The sequence below is a fragment of the Microchirus variegatus genome, assembly GCF_963457635.1.
Source record: "Microchirus variegatus genome assembly, chromosome: 5".
Lineage (NCBI taxonomy): Eukaryota > Metazoa > Chordata > Actinopteri > Pleuronectiformes > Soleidae > Microchirus > Microchirus variegatus.
In genome coordinates, this window is record NC_139806.1 from 11,244,410 (window position 1) to 11,271,124 (window position 26,715).

Sequence of the window (26,715 nt, forward strand, 5' to 3'; positions counted from 1 at the left end):
CACCTGCTGCTTCCTCAACCCTCTGTTTTGTGCCAGTGTGGCGGCAGCAGTTGGCTCTACGCTGGTGTTGCATGGCTGAATAGGGGGTGAAAGGGTTGTTTTTTCTCTTGGGGGGAGGGGGGGGACTGCAAAGTTGCAGTCAGGACCAGGACAAGCAGGAGGAGCAGGAGGCAGCGGAGGAGGATGGCAGTGGCTCTGAAGGAAGTGTGGGGGCGTGTGAAGAATGTCTGCAAGCAGAACGGACTTCTCATCCTTTCTGTGCTGGCCGTGGTCATCGGCTGTCTGCTGGGCTTTTTCCTCAGAGGCAAGCAACTCTCTGAACAGGTCAGTGAGTAAAATGACCCCTTCAACCAACACCTCTACCCTCACCTCTGATTTAACCTTAAAGTCAAACGCCAAATGAATCACAAACTATGTTTTCGCAGAAATTGCGCACACACAGTACTTACATTCAACAACAACAACACATAATAATAGAGGTCGACTAATATATGGTTTTCTATGGCTGCTCCTCTGACCGGTGGCTGTCATCATTTTTTTTATTCCCATCTCATAAAATATAGACATTTTATTATAACAAAGCACTTATTGTGTAATAAGTGTAAATACATGTTTGTCTGTTGGACATCCAGATTTCAGAATCGTAGAATAGTGCATTTATAGCCACGGGGAACTTGACTGGATCTTGAATTTGCTCCTTCAGAGATGAAATAAAGGCATACCATTTAACTTGAAATATAAATATGTCAAGACATATGTGTGTGGTATGAAATATGACTTATTTAAATTCTATGACATATAAATGCAACTAAATAATAAAGAGAATGTGTAGATTGATCGATTGAACATAATGTATTGAAGTGAATTAAAGTGTAATTTTTGCTGCCGATAACAGCATCGTTCACAGTAGCATCAGTAGACTTTCTATATTGCACATGGATTTACTGCACCATGATGGTTGATGGTTATTGTCAGTCTGCTCATAGAAATTAGTCCAAAGATAATGTGATTACTATTGCGTGTGTACGCATGCTCCATGTTTCCCGAGAGTATATAAAGAAATATATTGTAAAATATCTGCAGGGTTCGTCTGCTACAGCACACACACACAAACCTTTAAGAGCAAAGGGAGTAGTTATTTCTTTTTTAATAAATGCAGAAGCGTCATCAGGATAACTTACTGTGTCAAAAATGTACTCCGTTTGTGTATCCATGGAAATGGGCTGCCAGTGGGGAGATTAGTGATTAGTCACTCGCAATCGTACAGTTACCATTAGTCATCACACATGGCTGAATGGAAGGTAGAATTAAATAGTGTGAATTCAAGAATAAGAAGCTGCTGATAAATGTGGGAGCGCCATTTTGCGCCACAGGCAACTGTGTGATTACTTTCCCGAGGCGGTTTTGGTTTAAATAAATTTAAACGAACCCAAGAAAGAACAGACTGCTTCATTGAATGGTGCGCGCTAATCTTAAAAAGTCATGATGGCTGAAAAGGCAATTTGTCGTATGTGGAAGAAGAGGAAAATAATTAGGGTTGACTGAGGCAGGAAGGAGAAGTGTGATGGATTTGAATTGGGATGATGACATTAGGAAAAAAAACATTTCCTCACCGCGCTTCTGTATGGAAGACGTTTGTGACGCACTATTTAAGAAAGAAACCTATCAGTGATGAGTTCATTGTTGAGATTGCAACACTGCAAATTAATGCTGCTAAAGGAGCTAATGCAGCTAACGGAGCTAACCGGTAAACGGCGCCTGAACTCTGGGGCCAAGGCACGAAAAACAGCTTTACTTTAGAGACTCATTTTACGTAAACATGACGTCACGCGCGTCTTTTTTTCAGTAGTCATGACCAGAAATATCATGCCTTAACTCCGTTAATGTGCCCAGCACTTCTTTTTGTACATACTCCTTTTAGTAAACGCGTCGTGCCTTATGTTGTATGGGGCTATTGCACAAAAAAACTTGATTAAATTTTATGAAAAGGCGAGACAGGGATTAGGTGACTTGGTCACTCTAAATTGACCGTAGGTGTGAGTGTGTGAGTGAATGGTTGTTTGTCTCTATATGTGGCCCTGCGATGGACTGGCGAACTGTCCAGGGTGTATCCCGCCTATCGCCCAATGTCTGCTGAGATAGGCACAGCACCCCCGTGACCCTCTGGTGGAGGAAAAGCGGTAGATAATGGATGGATGGATGGAAAAGGCGAGACAGCACACAGTGTGTTGTCAGTATAAAAGCAGCATTGATGAGAAATCGAGCAACGCACGTGACAACAGCTGATTGGATAAGTTACCGTGTGTGCAGGCTGGAGTTTACTGCTCACGACTGTCTTTTGAAACACCCCTGGTTACCAGAGTAATAATCATATGATCTGCAACTTATAGATATACAGTAAGTGTGATGGAATTGTTACGTGGTGACAATTTCCTCACCGCGTTTCTGTATGTAAGACGTTTGTGACCCACTATTTGAGAAAGAAACCGATCAGTGATGAAACATGGAATTTGAGTTCATTATTGAGAGTGCAACACCGCAAATTCCCAAAGGGTTAGGGATTAAATATTTAAAGGTGCATTATGTAATAAATCTAAAGCATGTCACAGAGACTCAGGAATAATGTTCATATAACAAACTGAACTCACCAACAACAACAGTACAGACAAAATATGCGCATTAAAAAAAATATTTGCAGACTGCAAATCATGTTTATGTTTTGAAATCATGTTTTGGCATGTGGCGCCACCTACCGCCGCCTACCAATCATGGCAGTCAGTAGAGTCTCAGCTGCCGAGCATCCACGGGTTGCCAGTTATGTCAGAAAACGAAACCAAAAAGACCTCGGTATTTTGAATTTGAATGTAGTAACCGTTTTTGGCCACACTCTTACATATGGCATCTTTACATCCTTTGAGCAAACATAGTAGATGTCAAACCTAATGCACCTTGCAGAGGAATAAATAAAACAAAACAAAGACGATATATGACCTTTGAAAAAAATTAATGCGGCTGTGTACGGAGTCAACATTTTTGGTAAGAAAAGGGACAAAGTGTTAACAAATATTGAATATGAAGAATGTGTTTTTTATATTTCTGTCTCTCTGTCACAAATATAAAACATGTGACTGGCTGTTAGTTTAGTGCTGCCCAACAAGCGACTCTGAGAAGAAATAAATTGCTTGTGATGCTGAATGCTGTTGTTTTGTTTCACAGTGGGGGGAAAGGGAGAGTTTTAAATGTTTGATGACGAGCACGGTGCTGGATTAGACTGTGACTGTGGAAACAAAGGTTGTGGAGCTCACTCTGTATTGAACATGAGAGCAAAGAAGGTTTGTCTCATGCAGCTGTTGGGTGTTACACTATATCATTCATGACGCTGTTTCTATATAGTTATACATCAACCTTTCAGCAAAGGTTTTGATATGAAGGTGTGCTCCTCTACGCCGGGGTTTTCTCAATCCTGGTCCTGGGTTTTGTTGGAGCAGGGAAACGTCTAAAACATGAAGGCCAGTGTTGTCCCCAGGACCAGGATTAATAAACCTTGCTCTTATATTCTACTAATAGCTGTCCACTGAGAGACACTTTTCCTCATGTGTGGACATGCTAATGGCTCCATTAGGTTTGAGTAGCGACGAGTCATCCCCAGAAAATCAGGCTCATTGGGATGTCATTGGATGTCTTTTGAGGGCTGAGTTGTACGTGCGGGTATCAGAGGACTTCCTCACATAACCTCAAGTTTCCATGGCTACTGTTTTCTTATCTGGATCAATGACAGATAACAGAAATGTACATACAACGACATACAATCAGTTTCAAAACATGGCCCTTTAAAGCGCACATGGATGGTAGAGCAAGGTCTTGTTCCCGCCCCCCGGTCACTGTACAAATATGAATATAAATGTGTTACAATGTAAAATACAGACTTTATAGCTGTACGGGATGTACATACAGTGCATCAGTGCAATCTATTATATTCTATTCCTAAAACTGTAGTAGATAACTTTTAAATACCATTGTGACAGAGAGCTGTGCGTAAAATGACACAGATGCATGCATAGTATGACTGAAATACATAGAAGATTCCGAAGTTAATGCTGCTGTATACACACAAACGCTCCCTCAGTCGGGCCTGATAGTATTGCCTGACAGAGTCCTCTTTCAGGTCAAGGATACAGCATACAAATAATGTTCCATGTTCATGAACTGCACCAGAATGAAATACAGCATACGCACATGCAGTAAAAGCTCCCTCATCGCGCGCAGAAGCAAAAGCTTTTATGGCTCAATCCTCTCACAGCACATATATGCGCTTCAGTTCTTTTTGCTCTTTCCCATCTCTCCACCTTTCTTTTTCTTTTCTTCTCTTTGTGAATCACTCTCATGAGGCTCTGCTTGACGCTGCTCGGTAAACACTTTCAAAACTGAGAGTTGCAGAGGTGTCGGTGGCAGGAGGTGATGATCACAGTCATTCGTCCGAGAGAGTTAGACAAAAATAGCAAGGAATGGCATGAAATGAATATAAAAATAAAAATCTACTTGCAGGGTCTAGAGTTGTTGACGATTTGCAGATTGTTAGGTCTTCAGCGAATAAGTGAATAATATAATAATAGTCAAACATGACACTGGAGAAAACTGGATGACAAAAGTTGGTAGCATCTAAATAAAATCAGTTTATTTTGTCAATTATTTTCCTTTTTTCAGCGTAGTTTCAGGTCTTCAGCAGATCATTTTGTCAATTCTGAGGCAAATAGGTGACACCAGTGTGATTGACAGCTGGTATAATCCAATAGGAGCCTGGTTAGAGGTGACAAACTAACACGGCACTCCCCAAATTGTGAATCTCAAGGCCTCAAAATTGGGAGTTAATTTTAACAAGTTGCATAATAACGCGAGCGATACTTTTTAACATGTGGACAAAAGCGTTTAGATCAAAAGTTCTCTTTTGTTCTTTTTTTTTCTGTATTTATATAAGCGAGAAAACTGAAAACTTTACTCTTTAAAAGGGTCGAGGAATCACCTCTCGTGTCGTATCCACCAAAAACAGAAAGTTTCTTGTTGTAATATTGCAACTGCAACCGTTAGCTTCTGTATAGCAATTAAGAAAAGGTTCCTTGTTACACAGCCTTTGTTTATTTACACTAAACCAGAAACTCTAACATATGGATCAGAGATTTCCGCACGATAGCTATATATGTATATATATACATATATAGCTATACAGCAAATGGCAAACCGTTGTCCCCATTTTTAACAAATTTACAAGACATGAACGTCTGTATGATCTGTCTAGTATTTGTTGACACCGATGGAACAACTCCTCGACAGTTCACAGGTGTTGTGACATGAGTGTAACTTGTGAGGAGAAACGTACAGCTCACATTTGCTTGTGCTGTGTAATTCATGGTGGTATAAATAAATAATACACTTTTCTGCATTTGCTTGTAGGAGGTGAAGTACTTCCAGTTTCCTGGAGAGCTGCTGATGAGGATGTTGAAAATGTTGATTTTGCCACTTGTCGTTTCCAGGTGAGAACAACACCGCTTCTCTCTCTCACACACACACACACACACACACACACACACACACACTGCCAAACGTGATGAAAAGGTTGCATCATTTTGGAGTGGAAGAAACAGGTAAACAGTGGTAAAGAACAGGTCAGGTGCGAATGAACCATCAATCTCACATGTTCTCAAACAATTCAGCCGCTAAACCCCTCCCCCCCCAAGATTTCATCACATCACCCCAGTTCTACAGCAGCTGCTCAGAATACAAATTCCTAATCCTCCTGTACACCATTCGAGGCCGTTCATGACCTCGCTCCTCCGTACCTAGTTGTCTGATCTCCTCCACACCGTCACCTCCTCTCCGCTCCCTCAGTTCATTCTCCTCTACCCACCTCACTGTGCCGTCGCCCGCCCATGGAGCTTTCAGCCGCTCTGCTCCCCGTCACTGGATTTCACTCCAACCTGGCAACCGAATCATCGACTAATACTGTTTATTGCCGTTTTATTATCTTTATTATTTTCCCAAAGTGTCCTTGGGTGCTTTGAAAGGCACTTATACATAATTATTATTATTATCATTAGAAATGCTGCTGCACTTCACCTCCATCCTCTGCACACATAGTTTGATTATTCCCCTGAAAACACCAGGACCTGCATCTGTTTGCTGTGTCTGCGTTACAAGTGTTGTGCCTCACTTATCTTAACACGGTCGTTAGAGTTTATGAAGACACACACAGCAACACATCGTGAAAGCTCCCTCCAACCCACATAATAGTCAGATATAAGCGATATAAACATCAGCTGGCAAAGAAAGATCACATCTCACCCTTCAGTCAAGGACATGTTTCTGTCTTGAGGCTCATCTCGTTGGAATTCATGTTTATGACGGTATATTTACTAAAGTTCAAAATGCTGCATTGGAAGACGTAATATGGCTTTGGGGAAAAAATAAAAGAAATGAACAAATGGATTAAAATGAATTCATTAATTAAAAAAACAAAACAAGAGAAAGATATTTGGAAAGACAGAGGCAACATATCATTGGCTTTATTTTCTATTTCACGTCATATCTCTTATCTCTCTTTAATCTAACCACAGAATTAGTTGGGATTGTGGATGAAAAGCAAAATCTAAACAAGACTTCACCTTATCCAAAGAGATGTTATGCAAAATCAACTTGTATTACTTATATTTGGGACTCTGGAGGTCCTATGAGTAGGCAAAGTGTGAAAATAGATGACTCAGTCATGTTTTTGTGGTCCTCCTCAGTCTAAGTACAGGAGATAAAACATGCGATGTTGACTTCCGCACTCATTGCTACGTCACAATAATAATAATGTCCCTAAAAAACACGAGAGTGCTGGCGAGGGCAATAGTATCTGGAAGAGCGGAAGTCCGTGTTCTATTCTTGTCTGCACAGTGCAGCACAGAGTTCTACACATACTTCCAGCCTCAGAGGATTTACGTGTCCAGTGGATACATTTTATATATGACGGCAATGTGCCGGCGAGAGTCGGAAAATTATGTCATTTCCAAATGCGGCTGTTAGCTCCCCGTAAGCCTCAGTGACGCTGACATAGTTTCCTGTGTCTCATTTGCATTTAAAGAGACAGGCACTCAAAAGAGAGTGTTCTGAAGAGGGCTGTTTTGGCAGAGTGATTGAACTGATATAGTGCTTCTTCGTTGACCAAAGTATGTCACAGACACCAGGGAACTAGGTTCACTTGGAGAAATAGGGTATAATATGAGTCCATAAAAAAAAAACATGGATTAAAGAGGGATTGCTTTTATCTTGCTGTGAATGCACTCTTAGAAGAACGCGGGTTGCCAGATTCTCCAGTTTGACTATTTTAGGCCCAAAGCTTTTAGTTGCCTGCATGAGGTCGGTGATGTCAAACATACAAAAGAACTCCCAAAACACGGCCAGGCAAACACACTGGTTACATGCCGGCTGCTTTGTGCAATAAGCTACTTACAATCTATGCAACAGCAAAGACTGGATGAGAAGTTAATCCTCCCTGCCTGTCATTGCTGTCTGTCTCTCTCCGTCTGTATCTCCGTTGGTGCTGACCATGGCTCTCTCTCTCTCTCTCTCGTGTGTTTCCTATTCTAAGCAAAAGGCGCATAGGGTCATAAGATTATAATGTGTGTATTTATGCACGCTCCTGTCCATATACCCCACCACCACCACCACCCCACTCAGAGCAGATGAAGATGATTCGATGAACGTGAGACATGTGAGGCAAAGAGATGTTAATTACATCTAATCTGAAAGAGTGCATGCATGCATGCAGGCAGGCAGGCCGAGTGCAACAACAACAACAACACACCAATTCAGAGCAAGGAAATGTAAAAGCACTCAAGGCACAAACACTGTGACAATTGGCTCGAGCCGCAGGAGCGCGACCACTGTGGACTCAGACAAAAGGCTCTAGTTGAAGAAAAAGCTCGAGCTCATTAGAGCTGTCATCAGCGGTGTTAATTATACAGTAATGTACCAGGATCCAGCGACAGACACAGTCCCACTTCATGTTTTACATGAGTGTCTCTTTCAGCACTGGGATGCACAGACTGGTCAGTTCACAGCGGGGCTTAATCTCGGGGTAAAGATCTGGCCCAGCCCTACAGCACAGCACAGCACCGCCTGTTCTCTTTACTTCCCTCCCAAGGACCATCTGCGCGGCAGCAAAAGCAGAAACCAGATTATCCCATGAACGTGTCATGCAGCATAAAATGGCCAGTCCACTTACTGTGTCCTCATGAGCCACCCATCCGTTTATTCCATGACAAACAATGGTTTGAATAGAACAAGTATGTATACGTTAATTCGGGTTTACCTCGGGTCAGGGACAGCATTCGTATTTTAATAAAGCCCTTGGACTCCTTTCATCAGTGCTTTTGTCGTGAGCCAAGGATCGAAGTGAAGAGCACTTTGGACGATATATAGCCTCTGCACGAGCTTACTGTACAGCTACTACACATATTCCTCTTTACCAAATGTAGTTTTAAAACAAATATTCACTGATATTGACAGATAGAACTTAGACCATGGCATCATTGATTATTTTTTATTTATTTCGCAGCAGGATGGAACATTTGTGATGGCATTCTAATGACATATTGACTGTAGTAGCCAAGTATATGTGTAGAAAATGTAGGAAGCGATGCATCGCGGAATCGTATTGATTTGTGAGACTGCTGATGACGCAGCACAGCTCACAGGAGTGTGTCCTGTGTGTGCTTTAAAGGATTAAAGAAAGCGACGTACATCCCAGAGACATTAAGTTGTTCACATGTGAAGCCACCGTATGTATTCGGCACTCAGATGTATATAATTCTGCAGCCACGTGTGTCACAAAGATTCCAAAGATGACGCATTTAGACTTGAGTGCACGTCACATGCTCAGGAAGTCATGGATGAAAAGGGGGGACAGGGGGCGAAACAACAAAAAAAACAACCACAAATGATTGTGACTCATCAATCGAGCAATATTTCATCCGCTTGGTGCAGCGGTGTGTGAGTAATAAGCAGCCTGAGGTCAAGTCACAGCAGCAGTTACACGGTCTAACAGATACCAGATTATCAGATTTATCTTAAAACGACGTTTTAACTTTTCTAAGCCTGTTGAGGAAACACGGTGGCTCTGTTTGTCAGCTCACAAGGCTCCTATAGTTACTTCTTTGTCCTTTCATAGAGCCAGTTTATGGGGGCGGACCCATTCTTCTTCATTTTTATTGTGCGCTTCTGCTTCAAATCACCTAGAAGTGATGTGCACTCAGTATTCATCATTGTTTTTCCTGAGCTGATGGCTAGATATAGTGATTGAAAAGAGACAAAAGAGACTTTGAGTCAAAGTTATGATTCGTTTTATATAGCATTTTTGTTTTCGTTGAGATAGAAAGTAGAAATAATTGTGCAGAAGTCGCATAAATACTAGCACTACAAAAAAAATGCTAAAAAAAAAGTGTGATTACATGCCTGAAAACAAACATAGACAATCATTCTCAAAGTGGACTGAGTGCAGTCACATTTATGAAAGTGGAAAATAAATATTGTTTTATTGCACTGGTCAACATCAAACAAAGTTTTTTTTAGCTGATTTAGGATCATTTCATTGTGCTGAATCCAAAAATCACTTTGGTTTTTTCTCAATCAGGTCAACTTTCTGAACAAAGCTACATATTTGTTTTTTTAACGTTTTTGTTTAAATGTACAGGTATTTTCACGTCATATGATGCAAAATTCTTTTATATTTCTTTCAATGAACAAATTCTGAAGATTTTGCATGTGCCAACTTGACTGATGACTAATTGTTTTTTTATACATATTACAAGTGAATGAAAATGGCTTCGACTAGAAGATCTTGCAAAAATAAACCAGACGTATTCTGCTCCATCTGCGGTGAATACACCATTGTTCCTATCAGGAATCTGTTAGAACATTTTTACGTTTTACATTAATTTTATATTAACGAAAATCAACTGATAATGTCACAAAAATGTTATCAATTTAGTCTGTTTTTTGCCTTAAAATAATCCTTGTGAAGCACAAACCTATTATGCAAATGAAGTAGAATTTCCTTAATCCACGCCACCATAGATCAATGTCCCACATTAGAAGTCACTAAGTCTTACACAGTGAACCCTTAAAGCAGGGGTTCTCAAAGTTTTGATACCTGAGGGCCAATTTAGGAACCCAACATTGGACTGAGAGCCGCCAAAGGAAAAAAAACTGAAAGAAATCCCATTTGTAATAATTTTAATGACCAGATTGCAGTTCTACAGTTTAGCGTTAAGTAATATAAGCGTTAATATAATGTAATTAAAGCATTAATATAATAACGCTTTATAATTTACTGGGTAATTACCCAATATTTTGGCCATTGTTCTTAACTTCCAATTACATGTTAATACCAAGTAACACATTTCTGTTACCATATATTAAATGGGTAAATAGCTAGTAATTGGGGGCTGTAGCTACCTGCTTATTACCAGCTTATAACACAATAATACACTAAAATTCACCATATAGAAACCAGGTAAATACCCAGTATTTTTGTTTACACTTATTGGTCTGTATCCAGTAATGTCCAATAAACATTTAACAAGCTTAGTCGCTCCTGGATTAAAACTATCAACTGTAATTCATTGCGGGCCACCAGAAATGTTTCTGCGGGCCGCCATTGGCCCCCGGGCCGCACTTTGAGAACCAATGCTTTAAAGCAACAATCAGGTACACAAAACAGTGTATTTTAATGCATATACTGTACAAGAAAGTTCATGGTATGTTGTATAATTATCTCTTGCATGTGACAGGGGACTGTGCTGTCCATACAGTGATATGGATTTATGATCACACTTTGTTACTGACTGTTAAAACAATGGCTACTAAACTACAAGGGTGTGGGTTTGATTCCCGGCTCTGCTCGTCAACATGCCGTTGCGTCCTTGGGCAAGACACTTAACCCCCACGCTGCTCCTCACTAATATGAAAGATGAGTGATAGGAAATGCGCTGCATAAAAGTGTGGTTGAGTGGATGGGTGTGAATGGTGAAACTGTAGTGTACAGCAGCTCTGAGTGGTCATTAACACTAGAAAAACGCCTTATGAATACAGAGCATTTGATACCATCATGGTAAATGAATACCATAATGGCCCATCATTACAGACATTGACGTGCATCATCATGCATACAATACAGGACTCGTACACCATAATTACACTGCAATGACAAACCAAATGACTGGTAATGCATGGGCTTGATATTTAATTTCCCCCCCCCAAAAAAAACAAAAACACTTTAGGCACAGGTCTGTCCTTCTTCTCATAATAATAATGATAATAATGACTAATTTTATTCAATTATTCATCACGATGGAGAAACAGCGGGTAAATTAACTCATATGATCCTGAATGGTATGTAGTAAATGTGGCTTCAGCAGCAGGTTTACTTTACACAGTTACCTAACACCTTCTCTTTCTCTATCAATGTGAGAAGCAGTGGGGGAGTGTACTCAATCTGAGTGTTAGCAAACCTCTTTACGCAATTAATCAGCACATACGCATGGACTATATGGAGCTGCTTTGAGTAGGATTAAATGACTGCTATCAACGGTTTATTCCATTGATTCAGATCAGGGAGCAGAGAAGGTGGTGAACGTCGTCAGTTATCAGAAATGGCTTTGAAGAGAGTTATCAGCTACATTCAGAATTAATAGGTTGAAGTGACTCATGTCAGATTTGGTTGAGGTGACTCACAATTTTTTCTCCAAATCTGATTGTCAATTCCGATTTTCGAATCAGCTCTGGTCCCAGATCAATAGTCATTTCGGCTATATACAAATGCACCGTGCGTTGGTCTTTGACCCGCACTGGCAGCATGCATGTGCTGAGCTGTGGAGGAGAGCATCATCCTCTACGTAGAGCTCAGTCTCGCACATAATTTTTCCAGTGATGGCTGCCAACGAGCAAGTAAAAAACGTTACATGTGCACATTTACATGCAAAAGCCGTGCAATCATGAATGTGAACCAACAAATCTGATTAGAAAGTGGTTTGAACAATAATGGCTGGTAATCTGAATGTAGCCCCGGAACAAAATAACTACTTTATTTACTAAGCATCTGTATAAACCAGATACTGCAGATCAAATACTGGTAGGGTATACTACATACTACTATTTTTATATATATACATATACACATATATATATATATATATATATGTATACATATACACATATATATATATATATATATATATATATACATATACATATATACATATACATATACATATACATATACATATACATATACATATACATATACATATACATATATACACACATATATACACACATATATATGTTATAACATATATTATTATTATATTATCACAGTAGAAATAAATGTTGAATTTGAGTCTCTAATTGAGTTAAGAGTCTGAAATAATAAATAATAAATACACAATCTCACAAGCATGATTCTGTTTTTGCTTTTCATGATTAAAATAGCACGATTTATTATTGTTGTTATGATAATACACTGGCAGGCGGAAGCAAATCCAACTAACGTCTTGCACAGCAGAAGACGGCGCTCTCTCTCAGTGTGTTTGTGTATCTGTGCATATCAGACGAGACTAAACCAACAAAGAGACGAAGTAACAAAACAACACACAGGTGGATCTCACATCAGGACATCGCAGACAATGGTTCTCATGATTGAGCCCACTTCATCACGTTCTGACTGAACATGTACACCGCCGCGGTTATGAAGATGTAAAACACTGAAAGGACGTTTCACAGGCGATAAAAAGACTGAGCACAGATAATGACAAGACAAGACAAATCACACCGTTGACAATGGAGAAAATCTTGAGAGAATGGAGAGATTTACAGCTACTTTCACCAACAAAGTGTCTCCTTTTCTTACATCACACCTGTACACAGCACTGAGCTCGCTTCACAGTGAATGCCTGTGCGGCGGAAACTAAATATCTCAAAGCTTCCCATTTAAAATTTAAATTGAACACTTCTGTCATTATTTACTCACCATCGCCCATGTATTTCTGGTGGAAAAGGAGGGAAGAACCATGTGACCATACTGAAAAGAGCAGAAGAGAAGCAATTTTACAGGATAAGAAGAAAGGTTTATGAAATTATGTATAACCCCGGGAGCCTGTGTAATTTACCGACTCTGTACAGTTAGTTTAATGCCAATAAATCTCACACTTTGATTCAGGCTGTCTCTCTGCTGAGGAATTAAAAGTTTAGCGTCTATTTCTAAACAAAGGGATTTCTGTTGGGCGGAGGCTAAAGCAGGTAATTGCCAGTTACTCTGAGCTGTGAGCGAGGCCGCTAAAAAGAGCTGCTTATGTTTCTCAACAGGAACAACAAATTTGGAAAAACAGAATTAAAACTGCAGTGTTTTGTCAGGTCTGATAGGGAGGGTTTGACTGAGCCTGTTTTCAGATGAAGGACACAGAATATAAATAACGTTGCATTGTTCCTGTTCACAAACACCAAACAGAGGCCATGCAGAGAAGAACATAATGGTGCCATGGTTAGAAATCCCCCAAACTGAGCCCAGTGCCACTCAATTTGATGCAGATTCTCGAATTCCCTCACAGTCTCAATTTCTAATGAGATCTTTTTGTCTCCCTTTCTGTGTCCGTTCGTCAGTTTGATGTCAGGTCTCGCTGCCCTGGACGCCAAGTGCTCCAGCCGCCTGGGCATCATGACCATCTCCTATTACCTGTGGACCACCTTTGTTGCCGTGGTCGTGGGCATCGTCATGGTGTACATCATTCACCCAGGAGGAGCCGCTCAGAAGGAGGACTCCGAGGAAAGCAAGAAGCCAATGACCAGCTCTGCCGATGCTTTACTGGATCTCATTCGGTAGGAAAACTTGCAGCTGATGTACCTGAGTAATAAAAGAGAGGGTGCAGGAAATAAGCAGTGGAATATCTCTATTTCAGTGTATTTGTTACCTCTTCAAGAACTTTTCGGGCATTATCGCTGACCTAAAAGAATAAAAGTCAATGCAGAGTCCTAAGAAGAATAGCTGTGCAAACATGTATAGTAATTCTACCTGTTAATAATTTGTTCCTTCCTGTCCTGCACATGGTTCACATGTGAACTGAAATGGAAATGCCCGAGGTCACACTGCAAAGCCTGGAGAATCGTGTGCCAGTGGGTTATTGTGCTGAGCTATTTAGAGCCGTCGAAGGATGTAGGTGCTGCGTTCGAGGCAAAGGTCAAAGGTGAACCTCGGTGAGAAAACAGTGTGTCACTGTGACAGTTGGTCACAGGGATAAAGACAACAGGCTTTAAGGCCCAGCGCTGCTCACGTTTATGACGACGTGGCTCGTCCCCAAATAAGAAGTGAAGTGAGAGGGCAGGATTCAAAGGGAGCTCAGGATTTTGTCATTCAAAAGTAAACGTTTTCATATTTTGTTCAAGCTGCTGGAATATGTTGGAGGTTTTTAACTAAATCAGATCAGGGGGGAAAAAATGCAATCAAATTGTACAAGAAGAAAAAAACAAGTAATAAACTCAAACTCGCCAAGCTCAGGAAACCACTCTGTACAAAGTGTGTGTGTGTGTGTGTTCTTGTACTTGCGGCATACTGAGGACCAGTGAGGGTTTTTAACCAACAAAGTGAGGTCATTTTTACAAAGTGAGGTCATTTTTACAAAGTGAGGACATTTTGGCTGGTCCTCACTTTGTTTTCATTGAAATCACTTCCTTAGGTCGTAAACATACTACACTCTAACTAAACTATAACAGAAATCCTCAATTTGGTACAAAAACCCGTTTTCCAGTCCCGGTGTTTCACACACTTTTTGCCACCTGCAGACATTTTATGGTACTGCACCCAGTAGTTTTTTTTTATAGATGTCATTCATGAAGTAGATATTTGTAATTGTGTTGATTTACAAAGTGTAAATGCTGGTCCTCACTTTGCCAGCACTTTTACCTGGTCCTCAGTATGCAGCAAGTACAAGAATGTGCGTGCGAGCGTGCGTGCGTGCGTGCGTGCGTGCGTGCGTGCGTGCGTGTGTGCGTGCGTGTGTGTGTGTGTGTGTGTGTGTGACGGGGGACAGCTGTGCTTTGGATTTATCTCACAAAGCTTCTTTACAGCCTTCATCTATCATGCAGCCATACTGTAGTGGAACACACAGGCTTGACTCTCTCTCTCTGTCTGTCTATGGCCGTAGGTTTTATTTCTGAGTGTGTGATAAGTATTCATAATGAGCACAGTATTTATGAATATATATATGCATACTTGGATTTATTCTAAGGGGTCAGAGTAGTTCATTAGCCTGCTTTGTCATGGGCTGAACGGCACGCGAGGATATACTCCGCCTTTGCCATATGTTTCGTTTACGTCACCGTGTTGACTTCACATAATACAATATGGCCATTAATCTCTCTGCGATCTGAATTTTGATCGCGTTCGGTGTTGACGTGAGATTTACTGTCAGCGAGCTCCGATACTGGCAGACGCTACAGCGCAGTGTGTAGAAATGTAATCAACATATCAAATCACGGACATTTGGTCCTGTCTAAAAAGATTACAGTAAATAAATAGATTGCTCCATTTTAGCAACAATTTCATCTATATGTGATGATTTAAAGGGATTATTACATGCGACACAGATGAATCCTTGTCCAAAACGTTTTAGATTAAACTGTGGTGTTCCCCAGGGGTCAATTTTAGGTCCCATGCTTTTTTAATATTTTGCCAGCCGGTAATGTCCACAGAAGGCTTGGCCTAAATATCCAGAGTTACGCTGAGGACACTCTGTTTTATATCACTGTGTCCTTTGCAAAAGTTTTTACAGCCCAACCAACGCAAAAACCAAGGTTTTAGTTATTGGAGCCACAGAAAGAACTACAAATGTGCACTTTTCGAGCATCAAATTGTAGCAGGTTACCTTGATGACATTATGACTGCCTGTTATGCAAAATACATCGAAAATGGCTGAATATTTTAAGAGATTTGCTTTTCATATAAACTTTGAACCCTCAGGTCCTCCAGTAGCAAGCGTTTGATCAAAAACATGTGGTGAGGGCAGCAGAGAACAGAACGTGATTTTTTTTTTTTTTTTTTTTTAAAGCAAAACTTCAGACTCACTGAACTTCATTTAACAATTCAAAGCTTTTATTCTATTCTACGGCTTCATACATTTAAATATGTTTCATCTTGTGATCCATGTCGGTGTTTCCACACTTGCTAATTTTCCTCAATTCCTCATCTCTGCTTCATGTTTGATTTAACACTGTTAATCTTGTGTGTTTTTGGGGGACGGTTGATGGGTGAGAGGTGGCCTGACGGCTGTGAACATGCTGGGGCCTTGTTCTTTGTTGTGTTTTTATCATGTGAAGCACTTTGAAGGATTCCCGTTTTCAGCATTTATCATTTATATTAGATTTAGGGTATTATTTTATTATTTTATTTAATTTGTGCCCTGCTGGTCCACCCACTATTGTGACTTGTAACTGTCGTAAAATTTTGATTTGTATCTCACATCTTTCATATTTTTTCTTCTTGTATTTAAATAGTATTTGAATAAATGTTATACAAACAAACAGATATATATAAAGATAGAGAGAGACCTGGATGCAGGCTGCACTCATAGCACCGTCTGCTCAACAACATTTTATTGTTGTCAATTACTTCAAACTGCCTGCTGCGCTTTCAGGCTGTACAATTTGAACTCGTACATGACTCTAAGGCTTGAGTTTGAAATATCTTTGAAATAACTCAAACTGTAGAGTAAAACTGTGTGGTTATATTGAAATATGTTAAATACATCACTGTAAGAAATAGTATAGTATAGTATAAAGTGAAGAAGCCTCTTCACTCAAAACTCAAGCAAACACCAAGCAAGTTCAGTCGCCTACACCTAACTACAGAAGAACACGGAACAGAGCCATTTACAATTAGCATGCTTTTGTTCTGGTGAAATACGACTGATTATGTTTCACTCATTTCTTACACAATCTGAGCTGCTTTCAAGTGCGGGAAAAAAAAAGGTCAATAGTGCAAAGTGTTAGGGACAATTAACTCTCTTTTCACGTGTTATGTAATCTGACAAAGACAAAGGGAAGATACAGTATGTGAATAGTTCAAAATGAGGAATAGCATCGTATCTATCAGGGATCCTCATCAGAGTTGTTAATATTTTAACAAAATCCCTTTGTTCTTTGCAGCTGGTGGACAGCAATGAAATTGTGAAACAACAAACTGAATGAAGCACAACATCAAATACACATTTGATCATCAAATTAAAATGGCCTAGTTTCTGTGACTATGAAGGACATTTGTAATATTCTTTTATTTGCTTTGAAAGTACCATTTCATTTACAACATACTAACTACTGCCATCCACTCTGTGAGTGAGTCTAATGCGCTTCTTGTCTTTCTGATCCACAGCAACATGTTTCCCGCAAACCTGGTGCAAGCCACATTTCAACAGGTGAGCTGAAACAGATGAAGACACGGTACAGAGAAGCTGGCAGAGATGTTAAACCTATATTTGAAAACCGAGGTTGACATCTCCATCATCCAAGTTAACCTAGTCCCTGGTGACCAAATGAACATGTCTGTGACATGCTTTGGTCAAAATACCATAAGGATGAAGCACCACAGTAGTTCAATCACCCTGCCAAAACAGCCCTGTTCAGAACGCTCTGTTTAGTAGTATCTCTTTAAAAAAAAAAAAAAAAAAAAAAACTCAGCCACAGAGGCTACCAGGAGCTAACAGCAGTTAGCTTTCAGAAAAGTGATCATTTGCAGGCTCTAGCAGGCACATTGCCGTCATATATAACATGTATCCACTGGACAGATAAATCCTCTGATGCTGGAAGTTTGTGTAGAACTCTGTGCTGCACTGTGGAGCCTAGAATAGAACTTTGCACGGACTTCGCAGACTTCCGGTTTTTGGATACCGTCGCCCTCGCCAACACTCAACAATTCCAGGAATTTAGCGTCTTGTGACGTAGCGATGAGTGCGGAAGTCATCATCACGTGTTGTATCTGACTGAGGAGGACCACACAATTATGAGTCATTTTTTCACACTTTGGCGACTGGTAGGGCCTCCAGAATCCCAAATATAAGGATTTAACTTATTTAAAAGTTGATTTTGCATAATATGGGACCTTTAATGTTGAGGAAGGAACATTTGTGCAAGATTGTTTTAGAATTTAGAACGTTGATTTTGACAATAAACAACGGAGATAAAAAAAAAAAACAGCCCATAGGCGTCATCATTAGAGTTTGACACATTCGTTTTGCTAATGTTTGCTGCTGTTTTTTTGTTTCGTCGATGTTCATTCGATGACTTGATGTTTGTTTCTTTTCTGTTTCGAAGTACCGAACCCAGAGAGTCCCCGAACTCATCCCCAAACCAACGCTGGCTCAGCTCCTGGATGAGAGCACCACGCGGCGGCTCTACATCTACGGCATCCAGGACGACAACGGCACAGACGTGCAGAACTTCTCACTGGACCTCACGCCGCCGCCTGACGTCATCATGAAAACATCACCGGGTACCAGCGAAGGCATGAATGTGCTGGGGATTGTGATTTTCTCCGCAACAATGGGTAAGTGGCTGACATGGAGGTGACACACGTCTGCACAGAGGAACATGTACAAACACATTATGTGTAGATATGCGTACATGTAATAATTGTCTAGTTCAAGTCTTGGCACAGCGCGTCACATTCCCATGAGAAAGACAAAGAACACAGATGTATATTTGGTGCATTATTGTAGATTTACATTTGATGCATTCACCACACACGATACGCAATGTTTTATTCATGCCGGCATGAATAAAACATTGCGTGTACATTATTTTTACTCAGTTCCAACAACACATGTTGTTGTTTTTTTCTCTTATATCCACACACTGATTATTCTTTATTTTAATCATCTTTTCCTATTTCTTTCACCTACACATCGAGGAGACTTCTGAAGGCCTTGCAATGCATGGAAACTGCAAAGTTTAATGGACGATTCGATGAATTCGCAGGGTTAGGGTTAGGGTCAGCCTAACCCTAACCTTTACACATTTTGTGTTCCCACTAGCCACGCAGCGGGCTTCCACCCAGACACATGCAGCCCTCATCTCCCTTTAAACTTTATGCAGATTACCATGGCAACCATAATAGAGGTCAAAAGTACAAAGCAAGTAATTGCGCCCAACTACTGGCAACAGGAAGTACAGCTTCAGTAGCAAACATTGCTTCATTTTATATGAAGCTTTCAGGTTGTGGTCTACATTTGCTCTACGTACTCTGACATAACAAATCATTGGTGGACTTTCTCGAGTTTGTTTTTGTTTGTTTGTTTGTTTTTCAATCCAGGAATAATGTTGGGAAGAATGGGGCCCAATGGAAGCGCTTTGGTAAACTTCTGCCAGAGTCTGAATGAGGCAGTGTTGAAGATTGTGGCCATTGTCATCTGGTAAGTGTTGTATCACAGCGGTAAATTTAAAGTAGGAAGCTCTCATTTTTAATCCAGCTGCTTGGCTCTTTGGATAGCATCAGTTGTCTAGATATCCCACCAGACAGGAAGTCTGACACAGAATCAAAGTAAAATACTTCCGCCCCCCTTTCAAAATAAAACGCAATACTTCACATCACCATTACGTCGTAACCGCTGCTACCAGGTCAACAGTCAATTAATCATAGCGTCTCGGAGAGTCATAATGTACGATGAGAAACTGATTGTTGGAGTGGAGAAACATAAAATCATTTATGACTCCAGATCAACTGTTCTTCCACGTCGGAGAATGAAAGAAGCTGTGTTGTTGTTGTCGTTTCCTTTATACACACAGTCTATCGCGGGATCTCGCAAACTCACATCCGTTCGGGATCATCGCATGATCTTTCCGTGAATACCTCTGGCTCCCAAGGCACCGTGCCGCTGCCGTAACACGCCCGGCGGGGATTGCCACTGGGCAGAGGTCGGAGCAGAACCGCGCCGATGGCGTGCCCGGTGGAAATCCGGGGTTGTCCACCACCCTCATGTAGAGGATAAAGCAGCAGAAAATGAATGAATGTTCTCCTTCCGTCAATTTGTACTTTGGTGAACCAAAGTAGTGAACATCATCAGGAAAACGTACAAATCCCTATGTAAACTTTTCTCATATTAGCATTCGACTCAAATGCAGGGCGGAACTTAAACACAGCACCACAGAGCTGTGATCACATTAAGTAATCAGTCATTTAGTTTGAATAGTAATAGTAAGGACTCTTCCGTCCAATCACAGGTATTTCCCCTTCGGTATCGTGTTCCTGGTTGCTGGGAAGATCCTGGAGATGGACGACCCTTCAGCCATGGGGAAGAAGCTGGGCTTCTACGCCATCACAGTGGTAATGGGCTTGGTGTTGCACGGCCTGTTCATCCTCCCAGCCATGTACTTCTTCATCACTAAGAAGAGTCCCATTGTTTACATCAGAGGCATTCTGCAGGCCCTGCTCATCTCATTGGCCACTTCATCCAGGTGAAGTGAAGCATGATTTTTGACTTCTGGGTAGTAGTAGAGATAATAACACATGTTTTATGACTGTTTTCAATAATGTATATTCCACCTCAGTGTTGTATTCTGCATTTTAAAGAGTGTACAGCAGAACTGCAGTGTGTTCCTCTAAAGAAACTGAAGAAACCCAGGACTGGATCTAGTCTCTGAGGGTGCGTTAACATTATGTTTTCCTGCTGCAGCTCTGCCACGCTGCCTATCACCTTCAAGTGCCTCCTCGAGAACAACCACATTGACAGACGCATCATCCGCTTTGTGCTGCCTGTGGGGGCCACGATCAACATGGACGGCACTGCGCTCTATGAGGCCGTGGCGGCCATTTTCATTGCCCAAGTGAATAATTATGAGCTCGACTTTGGGCAGATCATCACGATCAGGTAAGACCAGCTGAATCTTTAAAAAAAACAAAGGTCAAAAATGAATGGCATTCTCCTGCATTATTGATTGTACAGGAGGATTTTACTGGAGATACATCCCAGAAATTTTAGAGACATCCAGTTAGTCACATGGTGTATTGTTCATGTTGTTAAAGCAGTTCTTTAGTGATTCTGAAGATTTGAAAGCATTTGTTTCACACTGTAGAATAGAATGTGAAAGCAGGAGAAGATGCAATTGAAATGCAGTGGAATATTTAGTGGGACTGACCTTTTCTTGAAAGCAAATATTTTTTTACAGATCTTCATCCTTCAAGTACACGTTCAAACGTTTGTTTATTTAACTAATTCCGGTCATTTCCAATCCCCTATTAAAGCCCATACGTTCGATCGCGGAATATAATTTTAAAGGACTAGTTTCGGGAAGGATACAGTACTTACTGATGTCTTATAATTCGGATGAGAATATGATCTGTAAGTAAAGCTAAATGTAATTTAATTCTACTCTTTTATGATCTGGAATAACTTCATTGAGTCTCTATTGACCGAATTTCTACCGAAATTTCCCAGCTTGGGATCACTAAAGTACATCTATCTATCTATCGCCTGGCAACTGTCATTGTAATTGGTAACTTTTTGGGACTTATAGAGGTAGGTGGAATTAAAAAAATCTTTATTCTCGGTATTCTTGTTCTCATCTGACTTTTGGCAAGAAAATTAATTTTCTAATATATCAAACATTTACTAAAGTACTCCACATAGCCTACATACTCTGATTTGGGTTTCCTTCCTCACGAGTTTGAGAATTACTCGTCCCAAAGTGTGTCAATATGAGCAAACTTCATCTGGGTCAAAAATGGTACCGGCACACTTGTGCCACATGTGAATTTATCCAACATCACACGTTTAGTTTAATTCTGAATTAATACAAAACTATTACGGGATTAACTCAATACATGTATATGTTAATGTCACACAGATTACGCCTCATATGAGCTTCTTAGTCTGATCTGATTTATGCTAAATCAGTCTGGAAGCCCCAGGAACACAGAGAGAAACACAGGCAGAATGAAAGGCCAACAAAAAAACACCAGCAGCCCCCTCTCACTAATGCAACTACACGACAACTCTCAGCCACAGGTAAAACAAGCAGTCGTCCCAGGTCCAGAAAAAAAAATAAACACGTTCCTCCTGATTTGATTTACTATGATAACATTAAGTAGACCTCTCCTTATGGCTGCATTCTGTGCACATTCCCTCATAATCCCTTGGCGGTAAGACCCATATGACCTGCATTACTCATCTCCCTTGTCACGCAGAATTATAATAATTTTTCCTCTCTGCATCCCGTTCCCGCGCTGTTTGGCCCGATGACCGTGGAGCTGCTCCATCTGCATGCTCAGCCTACTTCCAAACTCATGCTTATCTGCCGCTCCTACAAGCTGAAAGGTTGTCGGCCTTCAGACTGTTTTGAGGCAACATTTGCGTCATGGCTGCGAGGAAACTATGCTGTAGCCTTCGGAACCAAATGGATAAATCAATAAAAGCATGAACACAGTAATGACGATAGAACGGGGGTGGCTCAGGTGGTAGCAGGTTGGCCATTGTTGTGTAAGTTGTTTGTTATAACGAAAGAACATCCAGGAGAAGGAACCAAAATATAAATAATTATTTTGTAAGAGAGCATGCTGAGCCCACAGCAAGACGGTTGCAGGTTGTTCATCTCTCTATATACACTATATATATATATATGTGTGTATATATATATATATATACATACATATATATATACATACCCTCATGTGGAGAATAAAACAGTATAGACAATGAATGCATTAGCAGACGTCAACTGTGAAAGGGGCTGTTCACATACAGTACCAAGATACACTATACAATGCCGAGAGAAGCCAGGGTTCGTCATTACCAAGCAAGCAAAACGAATTTAACAGCATATATAGCATATCCAGCATTAGCACACTCAGCTTTATTGTCAATGGGTGCATGCTATGGTTCTACATTAGTTTGTTGTGTAACAGGCTACATTTGAAAAAAAAAAAAAAACTTTAAAGACATTTTAGCTCGCATGTTCAAAATCTGGGAGCCGGGAATTCAAAGGCTTGTGTTCACCTGTGTGCCACATACAGGTGTAGACAACCTTGAAAGGCACAAAGATCAAGAGATTAATTGTGTCACGTACCCTACTCCAACATGTAGGTCAACACTGTCAAGACATTCAGCTCATCGTTATCTCAGTGTCACAATGTCACAAAATTATAGAAAATTGGGATGAAAAAATTGCGGAACCTGTCGGCTGTTCATATGCTTTTGTGAAATCTTCTTGCTGCCATTTGAGTGCAAGTTACATTAAAGGTGCATTATGTAATAAATGTAAAGCAACTGGCCATAAAATCCTCCTAATATGTCACAGAGACTCATGAATAATGTTCATATAACAAACTGAACTCACCAACAACAACAGTACAGACAAAATATGTGTATTTAAAAAAAATATTTTGCAGACTGCAAATAATTTTTTATGTTTTGAAATCATGTTTTGGCATGTGGCGCCACCTACCGCAGTCTACCAATCATTGCAGTCGGTAGAGTCTCAGCTGCCGCGCAACCACGGGTTGCCAGTTACGTCAGAAAATGAAACCTAAAAGACCTCGGTATATATGGCACCTTTAAAAGTATAAGAGAAGTATAAGTATAAGTGGCATATATAATATACATTGTGAATTGACTTCTTGCCTTTTATATTCAATCCAAAGATATAATAAGATAAGATAAGACTCACTGTCTTATTGTCTGTTTGCACAGAAAATTGTCTTGCACCACCATCCTGACAGTCATACTAGACCAGGGGGATCGGTAACCTTTAGGATGAAAAGAGCCATTTTTGTTGCCTCTCCACCCAAATAAAAGTCATTTGGAGCCGCAAAAAACCCCCACAAAATGAAGATAATAACATGTATAAAGGTTTTTATACAGACATACTAAATACAATATTAATAGTCTCTTTCATTGATGACATTTAAGAACTACAACATGTTCAGTTTATACCCAACCTCTGGACCCCGTAGACCTGGTTCTTCCATTGTTTCATATTTTGTGGCAAATGAAAGAAATTCAAATGAACCCACTTTGAAATAAATGAAGCAAATATTTGGATTGTACGTCTTGTACGATTGTATCTCTAAAGCTACAAGGAGCCACTGCAGAGTGGCTGAAGAGCCACATGTGGCTCCAGAGCCGCAGGTTGCAGACCCCTGTACTAGACAGACATCATTATCAGAAATTGCACCCTGTTCTTCTGTGTGTTCTCCCAGCATCACGGCCACCGCGGCCAGTATTGGTGCAGCAGGAATCCCACAGGCTGGACTCGTAACCATGGTGATCGTGCTGACCTCTGTGGGTCTGCCTACTGATGACATCACTCTCATCATTGCTGTTGACTGGGCTTTGTAAGTAAGGATTAGTCTTTCCACCATGAACAGGTCAACTCAATCAAATCACGCTGGAGGACGTGTATGAAGCGGAGCAGTAGGGTTTAGTTGATAACTAACGTGGATGTTATCGATGTCTACATGTATTATTCAGCTAAATACACCTAGGTTTCCTCTGATTCAACTATATTCTCCAAAGGCTTATCAAAAAAAAACCAGTCTCTTTTCATTTCATTCCTGGACCCCATCTTGTGTACACTATATTTATGTATCTGGAAATCTATATTGTAAACCTGTATGTTGTGTAACCTTTCATCATAAATAGCTCAAATGGCTTATTTTTATTGTCTAGGGATCGATTCAGGACCATGGTCAATGTAATGGGTGACGCTCTGGCCACAGGCATCATGGCTCACATCTGCAGAAAAGACTTTGTCAAAGAGGGCGAGCAGGTGAGAAAAAAGCAAAAAGAGTTCAATCGTTCGTACAAGCCAACCTTGGTGTATCAGTGATGCTCCAAACACAACCACAAGTCGTCCTTCCTTTCACGTCTATTGCTACACCAATGCTGCTTCACACTGCTGTCACCACCCAGCCTTCACCTTTCTTGATCAGTCTCAAACAGGCTCAGAATTGTATTCAATCTGTGCGTTCATTGTCGGACTAAGACAATAATTGGGTTTTCTCAATGTCTAAAATCGAGCTAGTTTTAAGTCCAATTTATACTCCTGCGTAAAGTTCTCTAGGTAGGTTACGCAGAGCCCTGTGCGTCGTCTCCGGCTGCACAAAATATTTTTTAAGTGTCCGTCACTCCGTCACTCCGTCAAGGGACAACAGAGATGGCAAGAGCTGCGATTGGTCCTCAGGACAGGCCGAGCTAAGCTGCTCTGTGCCGGCTCACAGTGTGCGCCGAGCGTCCACAGACGCGGAGCTGATCACCCCTGACAACGTCGCTGCCAAACTATGAATACGTCATATACACAAGCGCATGTTTAGACTCTAAATGGCTAATTTCTCACCTCAAATTATCTTAAAACTGTGTTCCGGGACACAGAAAAGTTATTCTGCTGCAGCAACAACGACAACAACAAAAAAAAAACAACAACAACAACAGTCTTTCTCTCTCAGACACCATTGCTCACTGTAGCCAAAAGCACAACAACCTTGCGTAGCGACCCCTACTGATCGGGCAAGAAATTGCAGTGCGTATCCGTCACCACCACGGAGAAGTATGAAGGCTCGAGGGGTCTCCGTGGTTATGCAGTTGGATAACACATTACGCAGTCGGAGCAGAATAATGTGGCCTTTAGTTGGACTAACATACCCAGATAATGTGATTCATAGTCTGATTACTCCTGTGTGTATACGCATAGTCGGACTGGAGTCTAATTGTATCACAATGAACATGCACAGCAGGTTCGAAATATACAGAACCAGAGTGTGATCCATCTCGCCGTTCTCTTCTTGTTTTCAATTTCAATACGCACTAGCTTACGGGATACATCACTACCCACGGAGGCGGAGTCAGACGCGCACGAGCAATAAATCGATTTTCTCCTCTACATGTCCTGTATACTCGGACTCAGCAAGTTGTCCCGAGCTAAGACAGCTCGACTTTACCGTGCATATAAACGTACTGAGTCGTTTACGTATAGAGGTTTTCCTGTTTGGCTTAGCATGCTGCTTGGCTATTCTAGGGAGCACCTGAAGAGCGGAGCCATCAGACCCAAGTCTGACTGTATTTCCATTTGTTATAAAAAAAAAAATGGTTTCATTATGACGAGAGTGTTGCCGACTGAATTTTTTCTTCCTCTTCTACCTCCTCCACCAGGTGCCACTGATCTGCGAGACTAAACCCATGATAAGCATCCAGCAGATGATGACCTATCAGAACCAAAAGAACGGCGGCTACCAGCCGCCTCCACCGGGCAGCAAACACGACCACCACTCTCCAGACGTGGCTCGCCTGATCCAGCTGGAGGAGGGGGTTCGGCCGACAGAGAAGAAAAAGCACGCTCACTCCTCTCATCACAAGAGGGATCACAGGGACAAGGACCACTGTTCAGTTGACATGAATGGGCTGGAGACTAATGTATAAAAGCCGCTGCCCTCCTAATGAGTTAAAGGCACATCCAGGGCCACAAAACCAGAAACTGAAGAACTGCGGTGATCAGGTGCACACGTTTTTGAATGTTATGAGTGTACATATTTGTCAGACGTATTACTGAGAGTGTGCTGCTCTGGCTGGCCATGCAGGGATCTAATCCTGGTCAAGGTTTCACATCTTCTTGGAAACTGCGAGTCTCTCAGAGGAGAGAAAAAGGAAAGCA

General features: G+C 41.0%; 1 protein-coding gene across 1 annotated transcript; it reads left to right on the top strand.

Annotated features, from left to right (window-relative positions):
* Nucleotides 1–183: 183 nt before the first annotated feature.
* On the top strand, nucleotides 184–26,483 carry slc1a7a (solute carrier family 1 member 7a; the record flags this gene model as incomplete). The annotated part of the gene is made up of 11 exons (XM_083890261.1): nucleotides 184–324; nucleotides 5,449–5,528; nucleotides 13,693–13,908; nucleotides 17,453–17,495; nucleotides 18,391–18,622; nucleotides 19,388–19,487; nucleotides 20,296–20,529; nucleotides 20,748–20,942; nucleotides 24,269–24,403; nucleotides 24,738–24,837; nucleotides 26,217–26,483. 11 exons carry the CDS (start codon nucleotides 184–186, stop codon nucleotides 26,481–26,483), a joined length of 1,743 nt encoding a protein of 580 aa, XP_083746387.1.
* Between the last annotated feature and the right edge of the window lie 232 nt (nucleotides 26,484–26,715).